General features: G+C 39.4%; 2 protein-coding genes across 6 annotated transcripts; both read right to left on the bottom strand.

Annotated features, from left to right (window-relative positions):
* Positions 1,466–12,711, bottom strand: LOC109725186. 4 transcript variants are annotated; one of them, XM_020254284.1, is made up of 5 exons: positions 12,479–12,711; positions 8,689–8,887; positions 6,142–6,213; positions 4,586–5,474; positions 1,466–1,588 (listed from the first exon to the last, which is right to left on the bottom strand). In XM_020254284.1, exons 4-5 carry the CDS (start codon positions 5,165–5,167, stop codon positions 1,586–1,588), a joined length of 585 nt encoding a protein of 194 aa, XP_020109873.1. In that variant the 5' UTR covers positions 5,168–5,474; positions 6,142–6,213; positions 8,689–8,887; positions 12,479–12,711; the 3' UTR covers positions 1,466–1,585. The 4 variants fall into 4 exon arrangements, with proteins under 4 accessions (XP_020109873.1, XP_020109872.1, XP_020109871.1 ...); XM_020254283.1 differs by having other exon boundaries at positions 1,466–1,585; XM_020254282.1 differs by lacking the exon at positions 1,466–1,588 and adding an exon at positions 7,300–7,395 and having other exon boundaries at positions 3,977–5,474.
* LOC109724674 lies at positions 13,212–17,343 on the bottom strand. 2 transcript variants are annotated; one of them, XR_002220021.1, is made up of 6 exons: positions 16,634–17,343; positions 16,056–16,155; positions 15,093–15,192; positions 14,628–14,716; positions 13,749–14,481; positions 13,212–13,565 (listed from the first exon to the last, which is right to left on the bottom strand). XR_002220021.1 is itself a non-coding variant. In XM_020253566.1 (5 exons), the coding sequence occupies exons 1-5, from the start codon at positions 16,857–16,859 to the stop codon at positions 14,151–14,153; spliced, it is 846 nt and encodes a 281-aa protein (XP_020109155.1). In that variant the 5' UTR covers positions 16,860–17,343; the 3' UTR covers positions 13,589–14,150. The 2 variants fall into 2 exon arrangements, 1 of the variants encoding a protein (XP_020109155.1); XM_020253566.1 differs by lacking the exon at positions 13,212–13,565 and having other exon boundaries at positions 13,589–14,481.

Genomic DNA, 23,898 nt, shown 5'->3' with positions numbered 1-23,898 from the left:
CCTCTAACGTACACACAAAAGAACAAGGAAAAAACGAAAAAAAAGAAAAGAAAGAAATAAAATAAGGATAAGATTTGAATACGGGCTTCCAAACCTACATCACAATAAATAGAGGTGCTTTTATATTTTTTATTTTTTTTGATGTTGCTTATTTATTCCTATTTTATGGTTCAGATTTATTTTTTCTAGTTGTGACAACAACAGATCATTTGGAGAGTGGTACGAGTTATCAGGTGTTCCAAAGAAGAATATTTTGGCTTTTTGATACGGAAATAATTAAGTATTTTTGTCTCATTTTAGATTTATGTACCGCTTAAATTCTAAATTATAATGTATGATCTTTTTATTTTAAAGATCAATTTTAACTATTAAAATTTAAATATAGCCTTGTTTCATCTCTTCTTTATTCTTTTTAACTTTTGTGTGAATCACATGCACCATAACAAATTTGCCAATGGCTTCTCCCAATTCGATTAGATTGTCATGTTTCGTACATTTATTGACTATGTTTTTCACAAGATATTTCAACGCTGTTGCTCATTTACTTAATTCTTTTTCTATATAAAAATTGGACCTCTAGATTGAAAGTCTGAGATAAATAAAGCAATAATAAATTATGGAGTAAGAACAAAAATAGGAATTATGCACAAGCAACAATTTTTACTCAAATATAAGACTAAAATTTAAAGTGTGGGGAGTAAATTGAAACCTGACCAAAAATTTAAAATTTTCATTGTCAAAATTAAAAGTTTGAGGACCAATTTGATACTTAATGTTTGGAAACAACTAGTGCACGTAACCCTGTTTATATCACCAATGACAAATAATGACCTGTTTGATATTGAGGCCCATCTCACCATAAAAGGTAGAATAGAATAGACTTGGGGAGAAAATATATGGAATTATGCTTGTGTTTTATAGTAGGATCATAAAAAATATATCATAATCAATTCATTACGAAATACAGAAAGCAATATTATATATGAAAAAAAACAAACAAACAAAGTATTTTCGTCTTATTTTCTTACTCTACACGCCAAGACCGATGCCCTTTTTGAAAGCATATTTGAAATCACTTTCATTTTAAAATCAAAGAATAAGTGAAAACAGTTTTAAAAAGAGCATGCCCAAGGTGCGACAAACCTACAAACAGAAATTTCTCTATTCATACGGACAAAATGTACCCTATAAATGTACGATGTCAAAATACAAAGCAATGCGGTACAACATCTACAATTGATCATGACAACAAATAAAGTATACTACACCGAGTGCAGATTTATACACATCTTAACATTTCCACAACTATCAAAAAATCATAATCCAAAAGATAATCTGAAGGAAAATCCAACAAGAAAACACCGATTACTCGATCGCTATCTAACAAGACCAAAACCACAAATATACCACAAGAAACTAACATGAGATAGTAAAATCATCCAATTATTACACTTTTTTTTTCCATAATTGCAATAGTCCACAACTGTGACAGAAACTATCTAACACACCCTCACATTGCATTCCGTGCCTCACCGCTCAAAAATATTTTCTGCAGGTACAACGAGTCGCCGGAATCAAGCCCCTCCTACTGGCCAACAAAATAGGTAAATAGATACAATAATACAACAATAACAAAGTAATAGATAGAATGAAACTAAATAATAACTATAAACTGATCAATGTCACTACTGTAGCAAGACCAAGTCAAGATATGAATAACATATAAGGAAAACTAAACTGTAACTATAGCAAATCATCCCTAAGGTCATGAATCTCAATAATGCCTCAACTAAGGTGCGCGTTATCATACAGATTTTGGGCTCGCCCATAGACGCATAATGAATAGCATGTGATGTACCAACGAGGGAATAATAAACCGAACTGAGCAAACTGTGCTATTGTAATAACGATATGCTATCTGTATTACACAAGGGAATGTGCCATGAATCAACAAACTACCAGTTCGCCCCAAAGTACTCAATCCAATGCCTGCTGTCATACAGACCTCGTCTCATGCAGACCTTGGGCTCACCCGCCATCATGCAGATTTTGGGTTGCCTGTTATCATACATATCTTGGTCTCAAGTGCTTTACTGCTGCCATATACCACATTATACAGATCTAGTAAAGAATACCTTCTTCGGTCGTGCGACCAAAGTGATGGCGTTCGTAAATGCGCAGCGAGCAAAGTCACATGTGAAATGCTCAAAGCTATATGCCTGTCCGAGATCCAAGCGACGCCAAGAAGCCGAGAGAAAACTCCCACGGAGTATCAACGGATCCAAGCAAAGTTAATAATCACAAGTATATGCAAAAATGAATAGTATACTGCCTTGCTCTACTTCTCATGTATCAAAGAAAGATATGCAGTGTATAAGGTAGTACGACATGATGTAACTCAACAATAGAGTACCAACATGAGAAGCAAGCATGCAATGTCCAAAAACAATATACGAGATACTGTAAATATATAAAACAAAGGTATGATATGTCAAGGGTGCAGGTAAAGAGAAAACCCGAGTAGAAACAACAATACTGATGTCCGAATCATAGCACCCACCTATACACCAAAACAGACGAGTCCGCTACTCAACCAAAGTCCACGACATGATCCTTTAGGTGTCACCTCGACCTAACCAAGGCATACACCGGTCAGAAACAGTCCCTACATGACATCAATCGACACTATAAATCTGCACCACAGTGCACTACAAAGATATGGGAACATCAGTTCTGTAAATCAACTTTCATAATTCAACCGACCATATACCGATACAAGGTACATCACCACAGCCTCTTCGCTGTCCCGAAACACTCCATCTTAAATATTGGTACAGCCACACGTCAAGTACTTGGCAGCAAAGACTACGGCTACCAAACTAGTCTGTAATGGACTCCGAATCGCACCGTTTTTTGTGCTGTCCCACACTCACAAGCTGTGAGTTTTGACCAGCAAGGACACTCCAAAACTCGCCCATGAGTCCCAGAATCCAAATACACAAACAGTACATCGCGAAAACCGAATTCGGCACCAAAAGGTCCTGAAACTGCACTTTCCAGTCTCATGACAGCCACATGCATAATGTTCAGCCCGAAGAGTTAAATCCACGTGTAACTCGCTTATAAAGAACCCCCGGCGAACAACAAGCACGGCAATAACTTCCCAACAATCCGACTCAGCCGCAAGGCCTCAATTACAGTGTTTCATGCACCATTTTGGTGCCGGAACCAACCATGCTTGTCGTGCACAACCCCAACCACGTGCCATGATGTTAATTACAGCATCCAAACCGCTCATGATGCCTAACAACACATCGCAACTAGCTGTGACATAAGCTGGTCGCAAGATGACAAGTTATGTGCTTTTCGGAATGTCGATCCTGCCAACTTCACACGGATCAACACCAAATTTCACCCGATGCTTTGAACTTCACTTCAGCCCCTTTACTGTCCCGAAAACGCACCATTTCCAGTATTGGGACAGCAGCATGCAACGTGTTTCACAACAGAGGTCTTGGCCACAAACTTGGCCTCGAACAGGTTCAGAAAAACACCTATTTCGGTGTCGGAACCAGCGGTAAACGTATTACACAAGTTCGACCATTTCTGGACAGCAACAAACTTCCAGAACTCGTCCTTAACAACATCAAACACCAACAACGCGACTATGCCGTTGAACGGACCATTCTCCGCACGATTCAGTCTCCGTGGCTCAACCAATAAAGTTGATCATCACGAACTACGAATGCACAACCAGGGTAAAGGGCTCGATTCAGCCTCCATGGCTCGTCCAACAAAGTTGATCACAAACTACGAATGCGCAACCAGGGGTAAAGGCTCGACCACTTTGGCCACAGCCCCATGATGCTCGGCATTGCATTCAACCAACTAGGCCTCCCTGCACAAAGTTCCGATCACCTTCGATCACATCCAGGCAGATCCGACAAGAATCGACCAATCATTGGCACTCCGAAGATTTCGGCAATGAAACAACACTAAACAATCATTCAACGACATAATACGAGCGATAATGAATAACTACATAGGTAAGTAGGGATAGTTACTGGAGCAGCTTTCAAGCGATAACAAATAGCTACATGGGTAAGTAGGAAAGCCGATCTGACATTGCAACAGAGAAGGTGATGACATGCAGCTCCCAACATGCGAAGAAAAGGTGATGACAGAGAAGGTGATGACAAGCCGCAACAAGCGTGCTTCTCGGGTTCTATTGTGGAGTGTAAGGAGCAGAAACAACAAACTGGGTCACGTTCGATCTATCGGTGCAGTTGGCCTTAACGTGTCCCGATTGCCCGCACTGGTAGCATTTGCCGGCACCCTCGGGACATGAAGTCACTCTGTGTGACCCGCCGCAAATAACACAAGACTGTGCTCTTTGTTGTTGGCTGCATATCAATGCGCTCTCGGCCCCAAAATAGCATTGGGGGTGCTTGGATGGCTTCTTGGAGCACGACGATCCTTCTCCAGATCTAGAATAAGGTCGTTTCTTCTTTTCCTTGTCCATCGCTTCCCTCTTAGTGCAGGTTACAGTTTGCCCATACTCAACATGGAGGGCGCGATCCACTACCTCTTGATACGTCGGAAGATTTAACACATGGACTAGTTGGTAGATGTCTGGTCGAATGCCCGCCGCGAACATCTCGGCCTTGTGACGATCGCTCTGAATGACGTAGGGGATACAGTGGACGAGGCGGGAGAACTCCCGCTCGTACTCCAATACAGTTCGACTTCCTTGTCGGAGCTTGTATAGATCGATCTCCAACTGGTGCTTAGTGCTGTCAGGGAAAAAGGCCTCGAAGAATTTCTTCTTAAAAGCCGACCAAGAGGGAAAAGGATTGTTGGTGGCGTGCGTCTTCCGTAAGCCATTCAGCCAGGTGTAGGCCGAGCCCTCCAGACAACGCATGGCTAGCGGAACCTTCTCCCGTTCCTCAATGAAGAGATCCTCGAACAACTCTTCCATGGTATCAACCCAGTTCACGACCAACCATGGGTCGGCTATCTCTCCGCCGTAAGTAGGCGGAGAGAACTTTCTAAACTCCATCAACAGATTGGCCCTAGCTCGGGCCCTCTCTGCCACAAGGGCATCCTCTTCAGCGACAAGAATAGCAGATCCAATTGATGGAGGAGCCAACCCAGTGGTTGCGGCCATTGGATTGGCCTCGACGGCGACTACTGGAGGTGCTCCAGCAATAATTGCAACAGCAACTTCAGCCACGGCAAGTAGCGCAACGTTATCAGGAGGGATAGTACTCCCTCCAAAATCTGGACAGAAGGTGGGGCCTGGCTGGTCCCAGCAGCCACCTGCTGTTGTACTATTCACTCCAGTAACCCCATCAGCCCCGCTAGTCCATTCAGCTGCTCGTTAAGCCGTTGAAAACAATCTGAGCCATCAGGCTCGCCGGCGCCACTAGGCCCTCTCTGCCACCACAGTTGCCGAAACGGGTGTGTGCCATATCCTGTAATTAAAAAAAATCCATGTTAGAATACAAACAAACTCCACATGATTGACTCGATCTTCCAACCCCGTAACACCCCGTACTCTCAATGCCCTGAAAGCCTTGGGTTACCCTATGGTTCAACACTAAGCCACATGATTTAACCTAGGTCCTATATTCAGTCTAGTCTCTGATACTAAATCTGTCACACCTTGAACCCTTTTTGAAAGTATTTTTGAAATCATTTTTCTATTTTGAAATCAAAGGAAAAACGGAAACCATTTTAAAACCATTTAGGACCATGGCCCAAAGTGCGACAAACCTGCCACATGGACAGAATTTTTCCTATACATCACATCGAAATACAAAGTAACACAATACAACCTGTATAATTGATCATGACAACAAATAAAATCAACTAAATCAAATCTAGATTTATACACATCTTAATATTTCTACAACTATCAAAGATCATAATTTAAAAGATAATCCACAAGAAAATCCAACAAGAAAACACCAATTACTAGCTATTTAACAAACCAAAATAACAAGTATACGATGAGATATCCAATGTAATAACCAACACGAGATAGTAAAATTATCCAACTATCTAGTCTATAACCACCAGCAAACAAACATAAACAAAATGTAAATGATGATCTAAGTTATTACAATTCCCCACAATTACCAGAGTCCACAACTGTGAGAATCAATCTAACACGTCCTCACACTGCGTCCCATGCCTCATCACCCAAAGCACCTATAAAAAAAAGTGTGAGAAGTATATAAAATATTTTCCAATGGGTACAGCGAGCTGCTGAAGGCAAGCCGCACCTACTGGTTAACAAAATAGATAAAGCGATACAGTAATATGACAATAACAAAGTGATAGCTAGAATGAAATTGAATAATAATTGCAAGCTGATTAATGTCGCTACCGTAGCAAGGCCAGGTAAAGATATGAATAACAATATAAGGTAAATTTTACTGTAACTAAAAGAAAATCATATGTAAGGTCACGAATCTCAATAATATCTCAAGAGAGCCGGTAGATCACCAAGTAACCCAAATCTGTGCCCATTATCATATAGATTTTAGGCTCGCCCACAGAACAGAAAATAGATCGGTAGCATAATGAATAGCATGTATCAATGAAAGAATAAAAAACTGAACTGAACAATAGGGAAACTGTACAATTATGCTACTGTACTAACAATAAGCTGTCTGTATTACACAACGGAATGTGCCATGCATAAATGCACTACTAGTTCAACCCAAAGTACCCAATCCAATGCCCATTGTCATACCGACACCCCCTCTGGTTGTCATATAGCCCTTGGGCTTGCCCATTATCAAGCAGATCTTGGTCTTAAGCTCTTTAGTGCCACCATATACTATATTATACAGATCTAGACTCACAGGTCTACTTCCGACCACTTTTCTAGAAAATAACACCTTTGATCATGCAGCCAAAGTGCTAGCGTTTATGAATGCACAGCGGCAATGTCTAATACGACATGGTCAAGGCTATATGTCTGTCCAAGATCCAACCGACAGCAAGAAGCCGAGAGGAAACTCTCATGGAGTATCAATGTACCCAAATAGGGTCAATGTGTACAACTATATCCAACAATGGATAGTATACTGTCTTGCTCTACATCTTATGTATCAAAGATAGTTATGCAGTATATAAGGTAGTACGACATGAACTCAACAATATAGAACCAATATGAGAAGTAAGCATGCAATGTCCAAAATCAATATACGAGACACGTACATCTATAAACTGAAGGTGTGATATATCAAGGCCGCAAGTAAAGAGAAAACCAAGTAGAAGCAACAATACCGACGTCCGAATCGTAGCACCCAACTATGCATCAAAACACACAAATCCACGATTTGACTGAAGTCCACGAGAAGATCCTCTAGATGTCACCTGAATCTAAACAAGGTATACATGGGTCACAAAAAGCCCCTACGTGTCTATGACATCAATCGACACAATAATCTGCACAGTAGCGCACTACAAAGCTATTGGAACATCGGTACCGTAAGCCAACTTCCGAAACTCAACCGACCATGTACCAACACAATGTATATCACCATAGCCTCTCTGCTGTCCCAAAATACGCTGTCTCAGCGCTAGGATAGCCACACATCAAGTACACAGCTGCGAAGACTACGGCTACCAAACCAGGCCGTAACGGACTCCAAATCACACTATTTTTGGTGTTGGGTCCAACTACACATCCCATGCTCAGAAATTACCGGTTTTGACAGGCAATGACACTCTGGAACCGACCCCACAAGTCCCGAAACCCCAATGCACAAACAGTGCATCACGAAAACCAAATTCGTCCCAAAAGGGTCCAGAAACTGTATTCTTCGGTCTTGAGACAGCTACACGTATCACATTCAGTCTGAAGGGTTAAATCCACATGCAAATCGCTTACAAAAGACTCCCGGCATCTACATGCATGGCAGTAAGTTCCCAACAATTGGGCTCGCTGCAGGGCCTCAATTACAGTGTTCCAGGCACTGTTTCAGTGTTGAAACCAATCACGCTCGCCGCACACGATTGCAACCACCGGCCACGACCTTAATTAGCGCATCCAAACTGCTCACGACGCCTAACAACGCATCACAACTAGCTATGACATAAGTTGGTCGCAAGATGACAAGTTACGGGCTTTTCAGAATGTCGATCCTGCCAACCGTCGCCGGATCGGCTCCAAACTTCACCCGATGCTTTGAACTTCGCTTCAGCCCCTTTACCGTCCCAAAAGGCACTATTTCCAGTATCGGGACGGCGGCACGTGACCTGTCTCACAACAGGGGTCTTGGCCACGAACTTGGCCTCGAACAGGTTCCGAAAAACACCTATTTCCGTGTCGGAACCGGCGGTAAACGTATTACATGAGTTCGACCATCTCTGGACAGCAACAAGCTTCCGGGAACTCGTCCTTAGCAACGCCAAAAACCTTTTCAACGCGACTACCTTGACAGCAGCCGGGCACTGCTCGGCCCCGTTTTAGGACAGTCGCACCGCATTCGACCAACTAGGCCTGCCTGCACAAAGTTCGGATCAAGTTTTGATCACATCCAGGCAGATTCGACGAGGACCGACCACCGATTGGCGCTCCGAAGAGTTTTTAGCAACCAGAACGATCGTTCAACGACATAACGCGGGCGATAACGAATAACAACTACATAAGTAGTAAGTAGGGATAGTTACCGGTGCGGCTTCCCGACGATGCGAGAGAGAAAGAAGGAGATGACGCACAGCCCCCGAGTCAGCGATCCGAGACGTTCGTTGATGATCTCCGTCGGCCTCGAAAGTTGACGATGATGCAGCCGGCACCAAATCGGGGTGCGACGGTCACGACCGGTGCAGTCGGGCTGCTGCTAGCCTGTGCACGGTCACCGGTGTGGTGCTGGCGGTGGCAGCGGTTATAGAGGAGAGAAAGGGAGTAAGAAAGGGAGCAAAAGAAAAAAGAGAAAAATAAAAAACGATTTCTTTTTCACTTTCTTATGTTATTATAATAACAATTGCAACTTAATCCCTTCCCTTCTCAAAATTCTGCTTTCACCATTTTTTGGTAAAACTTTGCACCGGAGTCTCTCAACTCGGCAGAAATTGGTTTTCCCTTTCACACAAAGTGTGAAACTTTACGCGTAAGGCCCATGGTTGGAGAACAAGTAGGGAATAAGCCTTTATTCTCTCCTTTGTTCTCAAAAGCTGTGTTTGATATTCAAAAATAATAGTTTTCGGATTTTTAAAATAAACTGGTATAAGGCTGGAATTATTGTTCCACTTTTTTGCTTGGATTGTTTCCGGATGAAAACAAGATTAATTAAAATCTAAATTTAATTTTAATTATAGTATTAAATTATTAATTAATCTAATTAATTAATTAAATTATTATTTCTTATTTAAATAAATAAATAAATAATTAATTAATTAATTAATTAATTATAATTAATTATTAATAATTTAATATATTTATTCATAAACGAATATTTATATTGATCAACCATTAATATATCTATTAATCTAATTAATTTTTTTACTAGTTATCTAGCAAAAATAATTTACTAACTAATTAAAAAATTAAGTTATTTTTTATATTTAATTAATTAATACATTTTCATTATCTTATACAATATTTATAGCTAATAAATTTATTAGTTTATTAAATTATTTTTAAGTAATATTTTGATATTAATTAATTAGAGGGCTTTTTTTGCAAATAGTCCCCTGATAAATTTTTTTTTAAAATTAGCCCTGTCAAAAATTTATTTGCAAAAATGGCCCTGCCCCTGCCACGCAAGCGCCACGTCAGCGCCATGCGGGCGGGGCAAGAGTTTAAGTTGAATACGGTGAACCATTCACCGTGTTCAAACACGGTGAATGGTTCACCGTGTCCAATACAAATATCCCCACTTAGCCAAAAAATGACTAAGTCGAGTTAGTTGTATTGGACACGGTGAACCATTCACCGNAGGATCTTCAGATTATTAAATTATGTAAAATAATTATTATTATCCAAAAACTTAAGCTATCATCGAAAGGTGCGTTATCTCCCTCATGTCTGGGATTGAGACTTCTTGACTGGCCCAAGACGTGGGACTTGAACTCAGAATCTTTTACTCTGATAACATATTAAATTATATAAAATAACTGTTATTCTCCAAAATCTTAAGCTATTAGAGAACGGTGCTTTAATTAATATGTCCAATCTACAAAAAGCTCCTACTACTGCTTCTGCCTTCAGTTGTAGCAATGGGCATCAACGTTTTGACTTTAGTGGCATAAACAGTCCGTCGTTAGCTAAATTATTTAAATTTTCTGAAACCGAAACTGAAAAACTGTACTATTTAAAGTTTTCAGTTCTCGAGTGTTAAGTTTAAATACTCTAAATTATATTTTACTGTACCGATCATCGGGCGCACCAAATTTAATTTGCCTCTTTTAAGAAACAAGTTTTTTTTTTTTGGGTTATTTTATTCAATTAGGAATTATTTCTTTAAAATACTAAAAATTTATTATGTTTGTGAAAATGTGTGATGGCAGGATATCAGAAGGGCAGACTGGTCGGAGAATGTGGCTCCGTTTTGGTCTGCGGCCGTGCAGTCTGGCATGACTTGGCGAGGCATCATCTCCCTCTTGAAAAGTGTTAAATAAATAAATAAATAAATAATTAATTAATTAATTAATTAATTATAATTAATTATTAATAATTTAATATATTTATTCATAAACGAATATTTATATTGATCAACCATTAATATATCTATTAATCTAATTAATTTTTTTACTAGTTATCTAGCAAAAATAATTTACTAACTAATTAAAAAATTAAGTTATTTTTTATATTTAATTAATTAATATATTTTCATTATCTTATATAATATTTATAGCTAATAAATTTATTACTTTACTAAATTATTTTTAAGTAATATTTTGACGTTAATTAATTAGATAAAATAATTTTAATTTAAAATTATAACTCTTATATATTCCTCTTATTTCAATTTAACTATCCAAATATTATTTACCTTATTCCTACGAACAACTCAATTTTCATTCAAATATAAAATTGATCAAGTTCCTGCTTATATCTGAACTTATACCTATCCCTATAATAAACAGTTCTACTTATACCCATACCAGACGTAATCTTACCTCTCCTTTAATGGCTACATTTTAGTACTGAAGTTCTTTATTTATATAAAACTTTAATCCACACGTCCATCTCTAAGTCATCTAGTATGTGGGACTCTTCAAATTTTAAAAACTCTGATGTTTACACATGAAATGATGATCATGTTGTACCAGGTCTTGGAAGTTTTAAATTCAACTCTCAGTTATTACAACATAGTATGACCTCTCGGCAATCCAAACAAAATTTTAGTTAGTTATTTTCTGAAAAAAAGAAAATGCAAAGATTTCTCAACTTTGAAACTTTTACAAAGTAATTAAAACTTCTAAAGTTTATCATTTAGTTTAACGGGATTACGTCCTCATTGGAATTTAAACATCTATTTGATCACTTATATATTGCACGTAATTTTGTAAGTCTTGAAAATACAACGAAATCTATTTATTCCATAATACATGATAAAACACGAATAAAAATTGAAGATAAAATTAAGCTATTCTTTTAGCTTGATGTTTAATTATTCTAAATATACACCTATTTTTGGGTGTACATCTAGCATTGCTCTTTCTCTTGAGTCATGAGGAGAAGAAAAGACAATTAAATTACTGGAACAATTGTAAGGATTTGTATGTTTTCCTCAAAACTTTAAAAGATCATATATATTTCTTCAAACTTTAAAATTCATACAAATACATAATTTAATGATTATGACAATAGACGTAGCATAATTTTAGACCTTCACGTCTGTTTTGTTTTTTTTTTTTTTTCTAGCCTAAATTCTATTTTTTTTATTTTCACTTTCTCTCTCCTCCCTATTTCGAGACGTCTCTCCTTTCTAAGAACCTTGCCTCCTTCTCGAGACGTCTCTTCTTTCTAAGATATCTTCTTATTCCCGAGGTTTAGCCCTTTTCCAAGACAATGGCTGGCTCCTGTTTCTATCTCTTTCCTCCTCTCCCATACTCTCTCTCTCTCTCTCTTCTCTTCTCCTCTCTATCTTAGCCCCCTCTCTCTCGCTCTCGCCGCCGCCCGGGGCCGGCAAGGGAGAGCACAGCGGCGGCAGCAGCGGCCACGGAGGCCGCGGCGAGGGCCGCGGGGGCGTCGAGGGCGGAGATGTCCGCGCGCAGCGGCGGCAGCAGCGGCCACGGAGATGTCCGCTGCCGAGGGGAGGGCCGGCGCGCAGGTGGAGAGCGAGCGGCGGCAGGCGCGGGGAGAGAAGTTAACGATTTTTTTTTTGATGTATTATGTTTTTAAATTTTTTAAATAAATTTTAAATTTAAATTAATTTTTAATATTGAGTTTAAACCAACTTCTCACTCAATCGAATGAGATGGAGATGGAGATGGAGATAGAGAGCGATCGAACCTGAGCGAATCGCGAGGGGGATTATCGCGCGAGATTTTGGCGACGGCGCGGGTTCGTATCAAAGGTGGAGGGGGAGGAATCGGAGGGTGTCGTCGTCGTCGTGGATCCGAGATCTCGGAGGAGGTGTTTGTGTGACAAAAGGTAAAGGGCGTCTATAACGCCGATCCGAGTTTTAATCCTCGCTTCGGATCGCCGAGGAGGGCATTTGGATCGTAGAGCGTGAGCGTCATTCTTTTTTTTTTTTTTTTTTAAAGCGCCGAATAAAGTGCAAGCTTCGTGATGGATGGGTTCTGGACCGTCCGATGGTGAGGGTGTGGCTTCTGATGAATTATTTGGTTCGGGGACCCAGTCCACCACGTCATCCTTGGACCATCAACGCTTTACCCCAATATTTTTTTTATAAATGCATTAACGTTTTGATTTATATAAGAAGTATGATTAAAAAGTATAAAATGACAAAATATATAAATTGTTCTAATACGAAACCTTATTGAAAATCAAGAATAAATTTCTTAATGTAATTAAGAAAAAAAAATNTTTTGATTTTACTATCTAAACTTTCAATTTATTTGATTTAATTAAGCTGGTCAACGATACTTTTATTTCAAACATTTAAGCCTATTTCTTTAGTTCAATGAATTTATAGTTGCAAAAATTATAGACAATATACTAACTAAACTTCTAAAAAATAAAAGATGCATTCAAATTCTAAAAATCTCAAAATTAAAGAAGTTCAGGATCAAGCGCCGTTAGTGAAGGTAGTTTTTAAGAGGGCCATTGATATCCAACTGAAAAACGAACAGCTTGCCTAAATTACTATTCCACCAAAATCATGAAATTCTTATTGCAATATAACAATTTCATCTCCTGTATAATAGCAAAGAATTATAATTATCATAAAAACAGAAGTTTTCCCTCAGAAAAAATTATTTTTTATTAATCGAAATCCATCCACAGTAGCCGTGTCCACCATACTCCATCCGCACCAGCCATCCATCGGCACCGATCGTTCTCACCGTGCACCAGCCATCCATCGGCACCGATCGTACTCACCGTGCCTTGCCATATTGATAAAGTTGATAAAACCCTGTGCCAATAGCATAACTTAAAACACACTTTTCTTGAAATTTACAAGTAGTACATTAATAGGATACAAAAGATTTGATATTAAATATGCTAGTATCAAAGAAAATACATATTTCATACCAAAAAATCATTAGTACATTGGTAAATTTGTCAGCAACACAAGTTGGCACAGCATAGAATGTACCTAACCCATTCGTGCTGGCAAGTGCTGAGCACGACCTCATCCCACGACGCTCGACACAAATCTTACACAAGTCCCACTTGTCAGATAAGGGTCATCTCCACAAAAATCCACAAATGATCATCAGAAAATTCTCAGTTTCATACAGTACTTTGCAGTTCTCTATCTCTGTCACATACGTTACAAAATATAATCTGAAGATCATGGATAGGTCAGTTGAAATCAAATTATTTCACTACAACCTACTCTAAGTTAAGCATCAAAATATAATTCATGTGGTTATTTCACGGCTTCGTGGAGGAAATCAGGGAAACAAAGCAGCTCAGATTGTGCATTGCAAAATACACCGTTCTTCACAAGAATCCACAATATTCATGAATAGGGCCATGAAAGCGCGAGTTATATCTACGTGGCTTCTACTTTTGAGCTTTTCTTGGATACTTTTGAGCATTTCTTGGATAACCAGTGGCCCAACTTTGATCTGACACTTTTCTTGCTAGATTTTGAGCTGTTAGTCTTACTTTTAGAATGCATCTTCTTAGAACTAGCCAATTTGGAATAGGAAAACCATCTCCGGAAAAAGTTGCCCGATTTGAATTTTATTTGCTCATCAATATCGTTGTTTCCATTATGGACACTGGCCTGCTGATCTGTGCAACTGGTCGAACGCCTATAATCTTCATTTGTCTCCGCATAATCCTCCTTTCTGATAAAGACTTCTGGCCCTGCCAATGACCTTCAAATCCACAGAGACAAAAGAAGAACACCATTTAGCTTTGCGGCATCAAATTTTACAGCAACATTCTTGATCCCAATTTAGTTAAGTAACACATCGAAATCTCCAATCCAAATAATAGACGAAAGCGAATGTAGAGGAATTACCTTCTGTGCAGTTCAAAAACTGTTTCAAGACTTTTGGATCTTCTCTTTCTTGGATTGTAGTTAATTGTCAGGTGCCGCACAAAATGAAGCTATGTAGAAAGAAAAAAGGGACCAGTAAATAGTGTTTCCATGAGAAAGTTAAAAAAAAAAAACTGTTGGAGCTCAAAACAACATAGGTAATATAACGAGATTAAGTTCAAGACCCTTCCAAAACAATATTCAAAAGTGAAGTTTGGGAGCAATAAATATATAAGCCAATTTTCGATGGTTTCAGAAAGTGAACTTTCCATAGTCCAACATCGAGTAGTAGTAGGTTGTATACCATCGTATGGATAATTATGAAGTTTGATCGTTTAATATTTTTATTTATTTTCATAGCATGAGGAAAATGAAATTGACACAATATGTAAGTATTAATTGCAATAATCACATATACTTCTTACAAGGTTAAACGATGACACGAACCTGATCTCCATCTTTGATCCCGAAGGAGCGAAGAAATGCCTTCTCATCAGTTAATTTCCGATCTTTATAGCATAAACAGAAGTGACCCCATACATGACACCTGCGGAAGGCGAGATAACCTCACATTATTAGACCCAAATTGCAGCAAATGTACATATCTAAACATGCATGATATCCAACAGAGTGCTTGGTTCCTCGGAAAATTGTGGAAAACTGTTTTCCAAGGAAAAAAAGTTCCATAAAAAACACCCTTGTCTGGAAATCTACTTTTCCATGAAATCTAGGAAACGAAAGGCACTACTTTTCAATGAAATCTAGAAAAAACTTTTTTGTGAAAACTACTTTTCCTAGGAAACCAAACAGACGGAAAATACTTTTCTAGCCAGAAAACCTTTTTTTGAGATATTTTTTGGGAAACCGAACACCCCCAAACTCTCTAAACCTGTAGAAATCCAATTCCAAACAACCTGTACCATTATTTCTTTTAAACGACGACAACCTATTACCATTATCTGAAATGCCTAGGTCTAAGAAAGAAAAGGAAAAAAGAAAAATGTAAACCATACCCAACAGGGGAACACCTAAAACGTAATGGCAAAAATATATGGAAAACTCCATAATTACATTTCTTTTGACTGGCACCTCTTCAACTTTTAACTTGTTTCGGTTTTGAGTATATACATATTTTAAATTAAGTGTTAAAGTGTTAAACCTAATTGCTTTGTTACATTAACAGTAAACGAATTTTGCAATTTCACTAGCTGACAAATATTCAGAACAGATGAATTTAATATAGAATCAGCATTGCTGGAAACAACATAAATAGAATGAATGAATGCAAAAGGAGTTGCCAATTGAAAGATAAAAGTTTGAGAGGTCGTTGTACATATTTTAACCTAATATGACATCAATTGAGAGGACATGAACAGACAGCAAAATGCCAGGTAAATCATCGAAATATACCAAGAAATGTTCCATTCCCCATCGTCAGAAGCGCGGCTGAATATGTCCTCGATCGCGACCTTCAACTCCCACACAGCGGCCGTCCCCGCAACCCGCACATCTGCCCACCAAACCATTCATTATCTTTGTGAAAAAACAATCATTTATTCCCGAAAGCATAAGCTATTAGAGAACGATACTTCTAACATTTGACAAGATCTCCTATGCTGATATCATGTAAAACAACCTTCTAGCCTTGTTCGGATGCATGGAAATCTTTTTCGATATATTTCTTTGATCTACTCAAGAAGACGTCTAGAATGTCGTTTGATATTCAGTCTTCGAGTCATTTTCTTAAAAGTAAAATAAACCGACTCGCAGGTAAAATATGATAATCCTCCAAAATTATGCATGACGAGACCTTCCAAAGAGCAAAACTCAAATTTCTTGATTTCAAATCAAAACCCTCGTACTGACGAGAAGCAAACAAGGCCATGCCAAACGAGATGCTTGAAAATAGTTATGTTCGACAATCTCACAACACCAATTGTACAGAAAAAAAAAAATGACGATATATGAGAATTAATTAGAAGGCGCACCGAAGGAGGAGCCGTCCAGTTTGAGGACGGAGAGGCGGAGGAGGGGCTCCGGCAGGCGGTGGTAGGAGAAGCTGCTGCGACTGCCGGCCGCCGCGCCAATCCCCACTTCCTCAGCTTCGCCTTCCCCGTCGTCGGATACGTCGGGGAATAAAAGCGGCGGCGGCGATTGCTGCAATGGCGGTGGCGATGGCGATGGCGGATCCCGCCGCCGATCATTGCTTGGCATCGCGCAGCATTCGGTCCGGGATGGCCTCAGGAGGAGGCGTTTCCTCTCTTTATGGCGTCCCTCTCTTGGGAGGAATCATAGATTGGGATCAAGAAACAAGCAATGCTTTATTGCTTTGTGTTCTTTCTTTCTTTCTATTTTTTTCCTTTCTTTTTGTGTGTGTGTGTGTGTTGTGTCGTAAAGTTGGTTTCTGATTGTGCAGGGGAAGGAAGATTCTTGGGCAAAAGGAGAAGGAAATGCGAGGGCAAAGGGGAGATTGATGAGGTGGTGGTGGTGGTGGTGTATGGGATTCCGTGAAACGTTGTGGCCGTTGGTTGAGGCTTGGGAGTCGGGCCGTTATTTCCCATTTCAAATTGGAACTAGGAAGAATTGTAAGGGCGCCCCTAAATTGGTTCCTGTACCTCCGTTTAAATTTTGTTCTACTATCATCTTTCAGTTATGTCTTCCAATTTGAATTTGTTACAGTATATTTTGCGACAAATAATCCGGCTTTTTAAATTTTGACTTTACAACCTACGCTTATAAACTTGTTATATTGTTGCGGTTAGTTCTTGCTATTTAATAAGATTGATTGGATCAAGATACGGAATGCTATGGAGCAACATGTGATGTGATGATGCATGACAATGACACGATTTTATTCGCTGTCACATTGTCACCAAATTACTAAAAGGAACACACGAGAGAAGAGATAAAAAATTGCTCGTTCTAGATGCACCAAATTATCAAACCATCGTAAACAAAATTTAGATAAAGAGATTTTCAAACCAATTACATTATCCATACCATACCATGTAGAGGTGTCAAGTAGCCGAACACGAGGAGCTGGGGCCAGCTCATGTTCGACTCATTTAATAAACGAGCAGAATATGAGTTGGTTCGTTAAATTATCGAGTCGAAGAATTCAGCTCATATTTGCACGAGTTGTCTTACGAACTAGCTAACGAACAATAAGTTAAATGGATTAAATTGAATGTACAAAAAAAATAAATTTATAAAAACTTATCCATTAGACTTTGATCTAATGGTTGAAACTTTATGTATAAATGAATTCTTTTATAATTAAGCTCAGTTTTATATTTTTTTTGCTAAAAATTATATATATATATATATATATATATAGAGTTATATATAATATATATATAAAACTAAATAAATTATATAATTATAAAATATATATATTCGAACTATATTGAGCCAAACACGAGCGAGCCGACCTCTGCTCTTGTTTGGCGTGTTCATTAAACGAGCTAAAAAATTTGCTCATGTTCGGCTGGTTTATTAAACAAGTGATTCGATCTGAGCTCATTTCGAGCGAACAAGGCCGGCTTCTGTAACGCGCTGTGAGGACTGAGTTTTTTGCTATGCACATAAATCCTTTGTTAATGATGTTTTTGTGTGTAATTTAATTATATAAGCACTCGTCAAGTTTCAGGAAAAGACGAGTTAGGATGAAGAAGTTACGCGACCTGTACTAATCACTTAAAATGAATAGTAACTCCGATTTTTCGAAGAGACTAATTAATGGAGATGGCTTCTGGTGCGTATTGAACTCTGTTCATAGTGATCCAATAGTTCGTTTTCAATGGTTCGACTGTCCTGAACCCAATGGCACTGACGGATTTGGGTTTTGATGCACGATTTTTGAGAAAAAAGGAGGTTTATTTGATTTACACACATATATATGTGTGGTTTTTGGAAATTTGGAGAGTGGATGAGTTTCGTTGCAAATCGGCTATCATATCGGGTGAAACAAAATCGTGAGTTTGATATCCCGGTCATGCTGAACGCGTTGACACAATCCGATCGAAAATCTGACGGACGGATCTTCTGATATCGCGCGTTGATCGAGGATGGGTCATTAATGGCGAAATGGTAATTTTGCTAAAAGCCCCACATTTTATGTACCATTTTGCGTGAAATTTAACGTGAGGGTATGTTCGCGTGTTTTACTCGCGCTGTGAGGGACCCAAATTAAAATATCTAAGTTTGGTGGACTTATTTGCAATTTATCACCTTATATAAAGGTACTAGGTAGGGTTTATTTACATAGAGGAAAGCCCTAACCCAGCTAACCACCCTCAACTGAGACTTCTACAGCCGCCTCACCACCCTTACCTGCCCTCGTCGCGCGCACCCCGGTTGCCGGCGCGTGCCTCCGACCGCCGGAAGCCGCCAATGCTTCTTACTCTCCCCTACATTGATGTTTGTGGCCGTCATCTTTGCCGAAGGCTTGTAGGGTGCACCCCTTTCCCTCGGGCCCCTCTCTGGCAGTACCTCAGATCCCCGGCGACCTCCCTCGCCAATCATTGCCACCTCTGAACTCTCCGTCACGGCTGCAAGTAGATTTGCAGCCGGCCGGGTAGGTCCAAGCTGAGGTAGCTCGGTGGACTCTCCCCTGCGTTGCCGCCACACGGGGCCGCCCCCTCGGTCTCTCTCCAGCCTCCTCCGACCCCTAGCCGCCGCCCCGTAGCTCCCCGGCCACCGCTGTTGTCGCTGCGAGCAGCTGAGCCCGAGCCAAGCCCGCGCAGGCTTGAGTTGCTCCAGAGCCGCAGCCGCCACCTTTCGTCGCCGGCCGACCTGCGGGCCGCCTCCCCTGGGCCGGCCGCACCCGACTGCCGCCGGCGCTCCCACCGCCAGAGCCTCCTGCCGTCAGGATCTGAGCTATGCCCCCGGTTGTGCTTGTGGCTAGGGCGTCAGTGCCCGCCGCCGCCGCCGCTGTCACACCCCGGATTACTCGTTTTCCTGGACACGCCAACAGACCCACCGTATACATAGAAATTTTTTTTGTATACGAAACGATAGCTGTACTTATATCTGTAATCATACAACATTACAACTAGTAGTATAGAGCTGCAAAAAAGAATAATATATAAATAAAACTGGTTCACTATACATACATAGCATGCTGATACAAAAATACTCGCTCCAACGAGCATCTAATATCAGTATGTACAAGAACCAAAAACTACAATTATCTGTAGCTGGTATATCTCTAAGTCAGCAGCAAACGGGAAGGGATCTAGCTCGCGACTCCTTTTCCACGATCGATATCCGCGACAGCAGCAGCCGAAGAGGAAAGCTCTGCAAAAAGAGGGGTAACAACTGGGCATGAGAACTACTGTAAAAACAAGTAGTCCCCAGTGGGTACCGCCCTCAATCTCATCGGCTCACCCACAAAGTCTACAGATGTATGCTCAAATGATAGTAAAAGAACTGAAAACAATCTACAGCTATATGCCACGATGCTATCATGATCCAACACTAACTATCTATAGAATAATGCAAATCTCTGACCCTGTCTGCCACCACGAATGACGCACCTCGCACGGTCGATGGATTTTGGCCGTGGGGTAGTATTCATGATTCAGATTAGTATTTATATATATATGAGTATCAGGTATTGCGGGTCCATGGCTTCCAATAGATGCAAGCATCTACTGTTAATTACCCCCGTGGCATTGGGGCACCTTCGATTAAGAGACCTTTATGGATGGGATTGAATGAATCGTATCTTGGTTTATTGAATCCTAAGTATATGTATTAGGATTCAGTTGGATTTGAGATTGACTAGGTCCTAAATATATGTGTTAAGACCTAATCGATATTAAACTCTATGTGTTAGAGATTTATTGGCTCTAACTATATGTTTTAGAGTCCGATTATATTCACTTTGGTTGTATATTCCAAGGTAGAGATGTGACTCGACCCCAAGTATATGTATTGAGGTGGGTCAAATTATCCGAAAGTAGAGAATAGCTAATTCCTGAGTATATGTATCAAGATTAACCGAGTTTAATATATTTTCCACTCTAGTTATATGTGCTAGAGTGATGATCTGACTAAGCGCTAAGGTATTATGCTAGGGTTCGTCGGATTTGGTTTCATGAGCTCTAAGTATATGTATTAGAGCTCAATCGGTTATGGATTTCACTCTAGGTAAGTGTGCTAGAGCAAAAAGGCTGACTAAACCCTAAGTATATGGGTTAGGACTAGTCGAGCTTGGTTTGACTTCCACTCTAGGTATATGTGCTAGAGTGAAAGGTTGACTAGACCCTTAGGATATGTATTAGGGTTAGTCGGATGAACTCTAAGTATATGTATTAGAGTTCGAATGAATTTGATATTATTTGACTGAATTCTAAGTGTATAATTTAGAACTCTGTCGATTTGGAGATGTTTTGCCTTAGTACATGTACTAAGGGTAATCGATATTTGATTTTTACTTTAGGTATATATGCCAGAGTAAAGAGGTTTATGATAAACTTGGTATGGTTTGGTTTATGGGGTTTGGTTTATGGTTCATGAGATTTAGTTCATGAATTTGGGTATAGTTCATGGGATTTGGATATGGTTCATGAGGTTTGGTATATGGTTCATGGTTCATAAACTTGATTCATTTGGTTCACGAACTTGGTTTATTGTTCATGAGATTTGGGTATTGGATTTGATTCATGAACTTGAATATGGTTCATTGGGTTTGGTATATGAGATTTGGTTTATGGACTTGGGCATGGTTCATGGAATATGGTGTATGGTTCATGAGATTTGGTTTATGGATATGGTTCATAGTTTATGGTTCATGAATTTGGTGTATGGTTTATGGTTCATGGTGTATGGTTTATGAACTTGGTTCATTTGGTTAATGGTTCATGGTTCATAAGGTATGGTTCATGAACTTGGTTTATGATTTATGAACTTGGTGTATGGTTTGTGGGTTTGGTTTATAGTTTATGAGACTCGGTTCGTGAACTTGGGTATGGTTCATGGTTCATGGTTCATGAGGTATGATTCATGAACTTGGTTTATGGGATTTGGTTTATGGTTCATGAGACTTGGTTCATGAACTTGGCTTATGGGATTTGGTTTATGGTTCATGAGTCTTGGTTCATGAACTTGGGTATGGTTCATGGAATATGGTGTATGGTTTATGAGTTTAGTTTATGAGATTTGGTGTATGGAATTTGGTTCATGAACTTGAATATGGTTCATGGATGAGGTTTATGAACTTGGCTCATGGTTCATGGTTCATAAACTTGGTGTATGGTTGTATAGTCCATGAGATTTGGTTCATGACTCATGAGGTTGAGTATGTGGATTGGGTTCATGAGCTTGGATATGGTGTATGAGGTTTGATGTATGAATCTTGATTTATGGACTTGATTCATGATTTATGAATTTGGTTTATGGTTTATGAAGTTGGGTATATGGGATTTACTTCATGAACTTGGATATGGTTCATGGGTTAGGTTTATGAACTTGGCTCATGAATCTTGATATATAGACTTGATTCATGATTTATGAACTTGGTTTATGGTTTATGAAGTTGAGTATATGTGATTTGGTTCATGAACTTGGATATGGTTCATGGGTGAGGTTTATGAACTTGGCTCATGAATCTTGGTATATGGACTTGATTCATGATTCATGAACTTGGTTTATGATTTATGAAGTTGGGTATACAGGATTTGGTTCATTCTTGGTTCATGGTTCATGAACTTGGTTTATTTTGGTTCATGGGCCTTGATTCATGAACTTGGGTTATGATCCGTGGTGTTTGGTTCACGAACTTGGGTAAGGTTCATGGATATGGTTCGTGGTTCATGAACTTGGTTTATAAGTTTTGGTTCATGAGACTTGATTCATGAACTTGGGTATAGGATTTGGGATTTGGTTCACGAACTTGATATGGTTTAGGTTCATGAGCCTAAATTGGAAGTTGGATTTGGGTTTTGGGTTTGGATTTGGATTGTGGACTTGATTTGGGTTGAGTTTGGGTTTTGGTTTTGGGTTCGGGTTTCGGTTTGAATTTTGGTTTTATTTATAGACTTGGTTTGGGTTGGGTTTGGATTTTATTTGTGGAATGGGTTTGGGTTCTTTATGTGGACTTGGTTTGGGTTAGATTTGGATGTGGACTTAATTTGGGTTTGGGTTTGGATTTGATTTGGGTTTTGGGTTTGGGTTTATTTGTGGACTGTATTTGGTTTTGGGTTTGGATTTGATTTGGGTTTTGGGTTTGGGTTTATTTGTGGACTGTATTTGATTTTGGGTTTTTTATTTAGACTTTGGGTTTGGATTTTTATGTGGACTGGATTTGGCTTTGGGTTTGGGTTTGGGTTTGGATTTGATTTGGTTTGGATTTTATTTGGGTTTTGGTTTGGTTTGGCTTTGGATTTGATTTGGGTTTTGGTTTGGTTTGGGTTTGGGTTTGATTTGGTTTGGATTTTATTTGGATTTTGGTTTGGGTTGGGTTTGGATTTGATTTGTGAACTGTATTTGGTTTTGGATTTTTTATTTGGACTTTGGGTTTGGATTTTTATGTAGACTGGATTTGAATTTGGTTTGGATGTGGACTAGATTTGGATTTGGTTTCGTATGTGAACTTGATTTGGATTTGGTTCGTATGTGGACTTGATTTTCTTTTCAATTCTATTTCAGATTCGAGGCAATCCTCTTTTGATTTTGCAATTTGGTTCGGATCCGAAGAAATCTCCTTTTGATTTTGGTTTAATTTGGGGTTCGAAGAAATCCCCTTTTTGATCTCGATTTGGATTTGGGGTCCGAAGAAATCCCCTTTTTGATCTCGATTTGGATTTGGGGTCCGAAGAAATCCCCATTTTGATTTCGATTTGGATTTGAGGTCCGAAGAAATCCCCGTTTTGATTTCGATTTGGATTTGGGGTCCGAAAAAATCCCCGTTTTGATTTTCCAATTTGATTTGGGATCCAAAGAAGTCCCTTTTTGATCTCGATTTGGATTTGGGGTCCGAAGAAATCCCCGTTTTGATTTCGATTTAGATTTAGGGTCCGAAGAAATCCTCGTTTTGATTTTGATTTGGGGTCCGAAGAAATCCTCGTTTTGATCTTGATTTGGGGTCCGAAGAAATTCCCGTTTTGGTTCCAATTTGGGGTCCGAAGAAATACCCGTTTTAATTTTGATTTGGGGTCCGAAGAAATTCCCGTTTTAATTTTCCAATTTGATTTGGGGTTCGAAGAAATTCCCGTTTTGATCTTGATTTGGGGTCCGAAGAAATCCCCGG

Source organism: Ananas comosus, linkage group 19 (genome assembly GCF_001540865.1).
Source record: "Ananas comosus cultivar F153 linkage group 19, ASM154086v1, whole genome shotgun sequence".
NCBI classification, from domain to species: Eukaryota; Viridiplantae; Streptophyta; class Magnoliopsida; order Poales; family Bromeliaceae; genus Ananas; species Ananas comosus.
This window is presented reverse-complemented; position numbering and strand designations above follow the sequence as displayed.

Coding starts and splice junctions, on each gene's coding strand:
- LOC109725186 (XM_020254282.1), bottom strand. CDS start 5,167: ATGGCCGCAACCACTGGGTTGGCTCCTCCATCAATTGGATCTGCTATT.
- LOC109724674 (XM_020253566.1), bottom strand. CDS start 16,859: ATGCCAAGCAATGATCGGCGGCGGGATCCGCCATCGCCATCGCCACCG. Junction 16,156..16,633: donor ACTGGACGGCTCCTCCTTCG/GTGCGCCTTCTA, acceptor TTTGGTGGGCAG/ATGTGCGGGTTGCGGGGACG. Junction 14,717..15,092: donor GGATCAAAGATGGAGATCAG/GTTCGTGTCATC, acceptor CTTTCTACATAG/CTTCATTTTGTGCGGCACCT.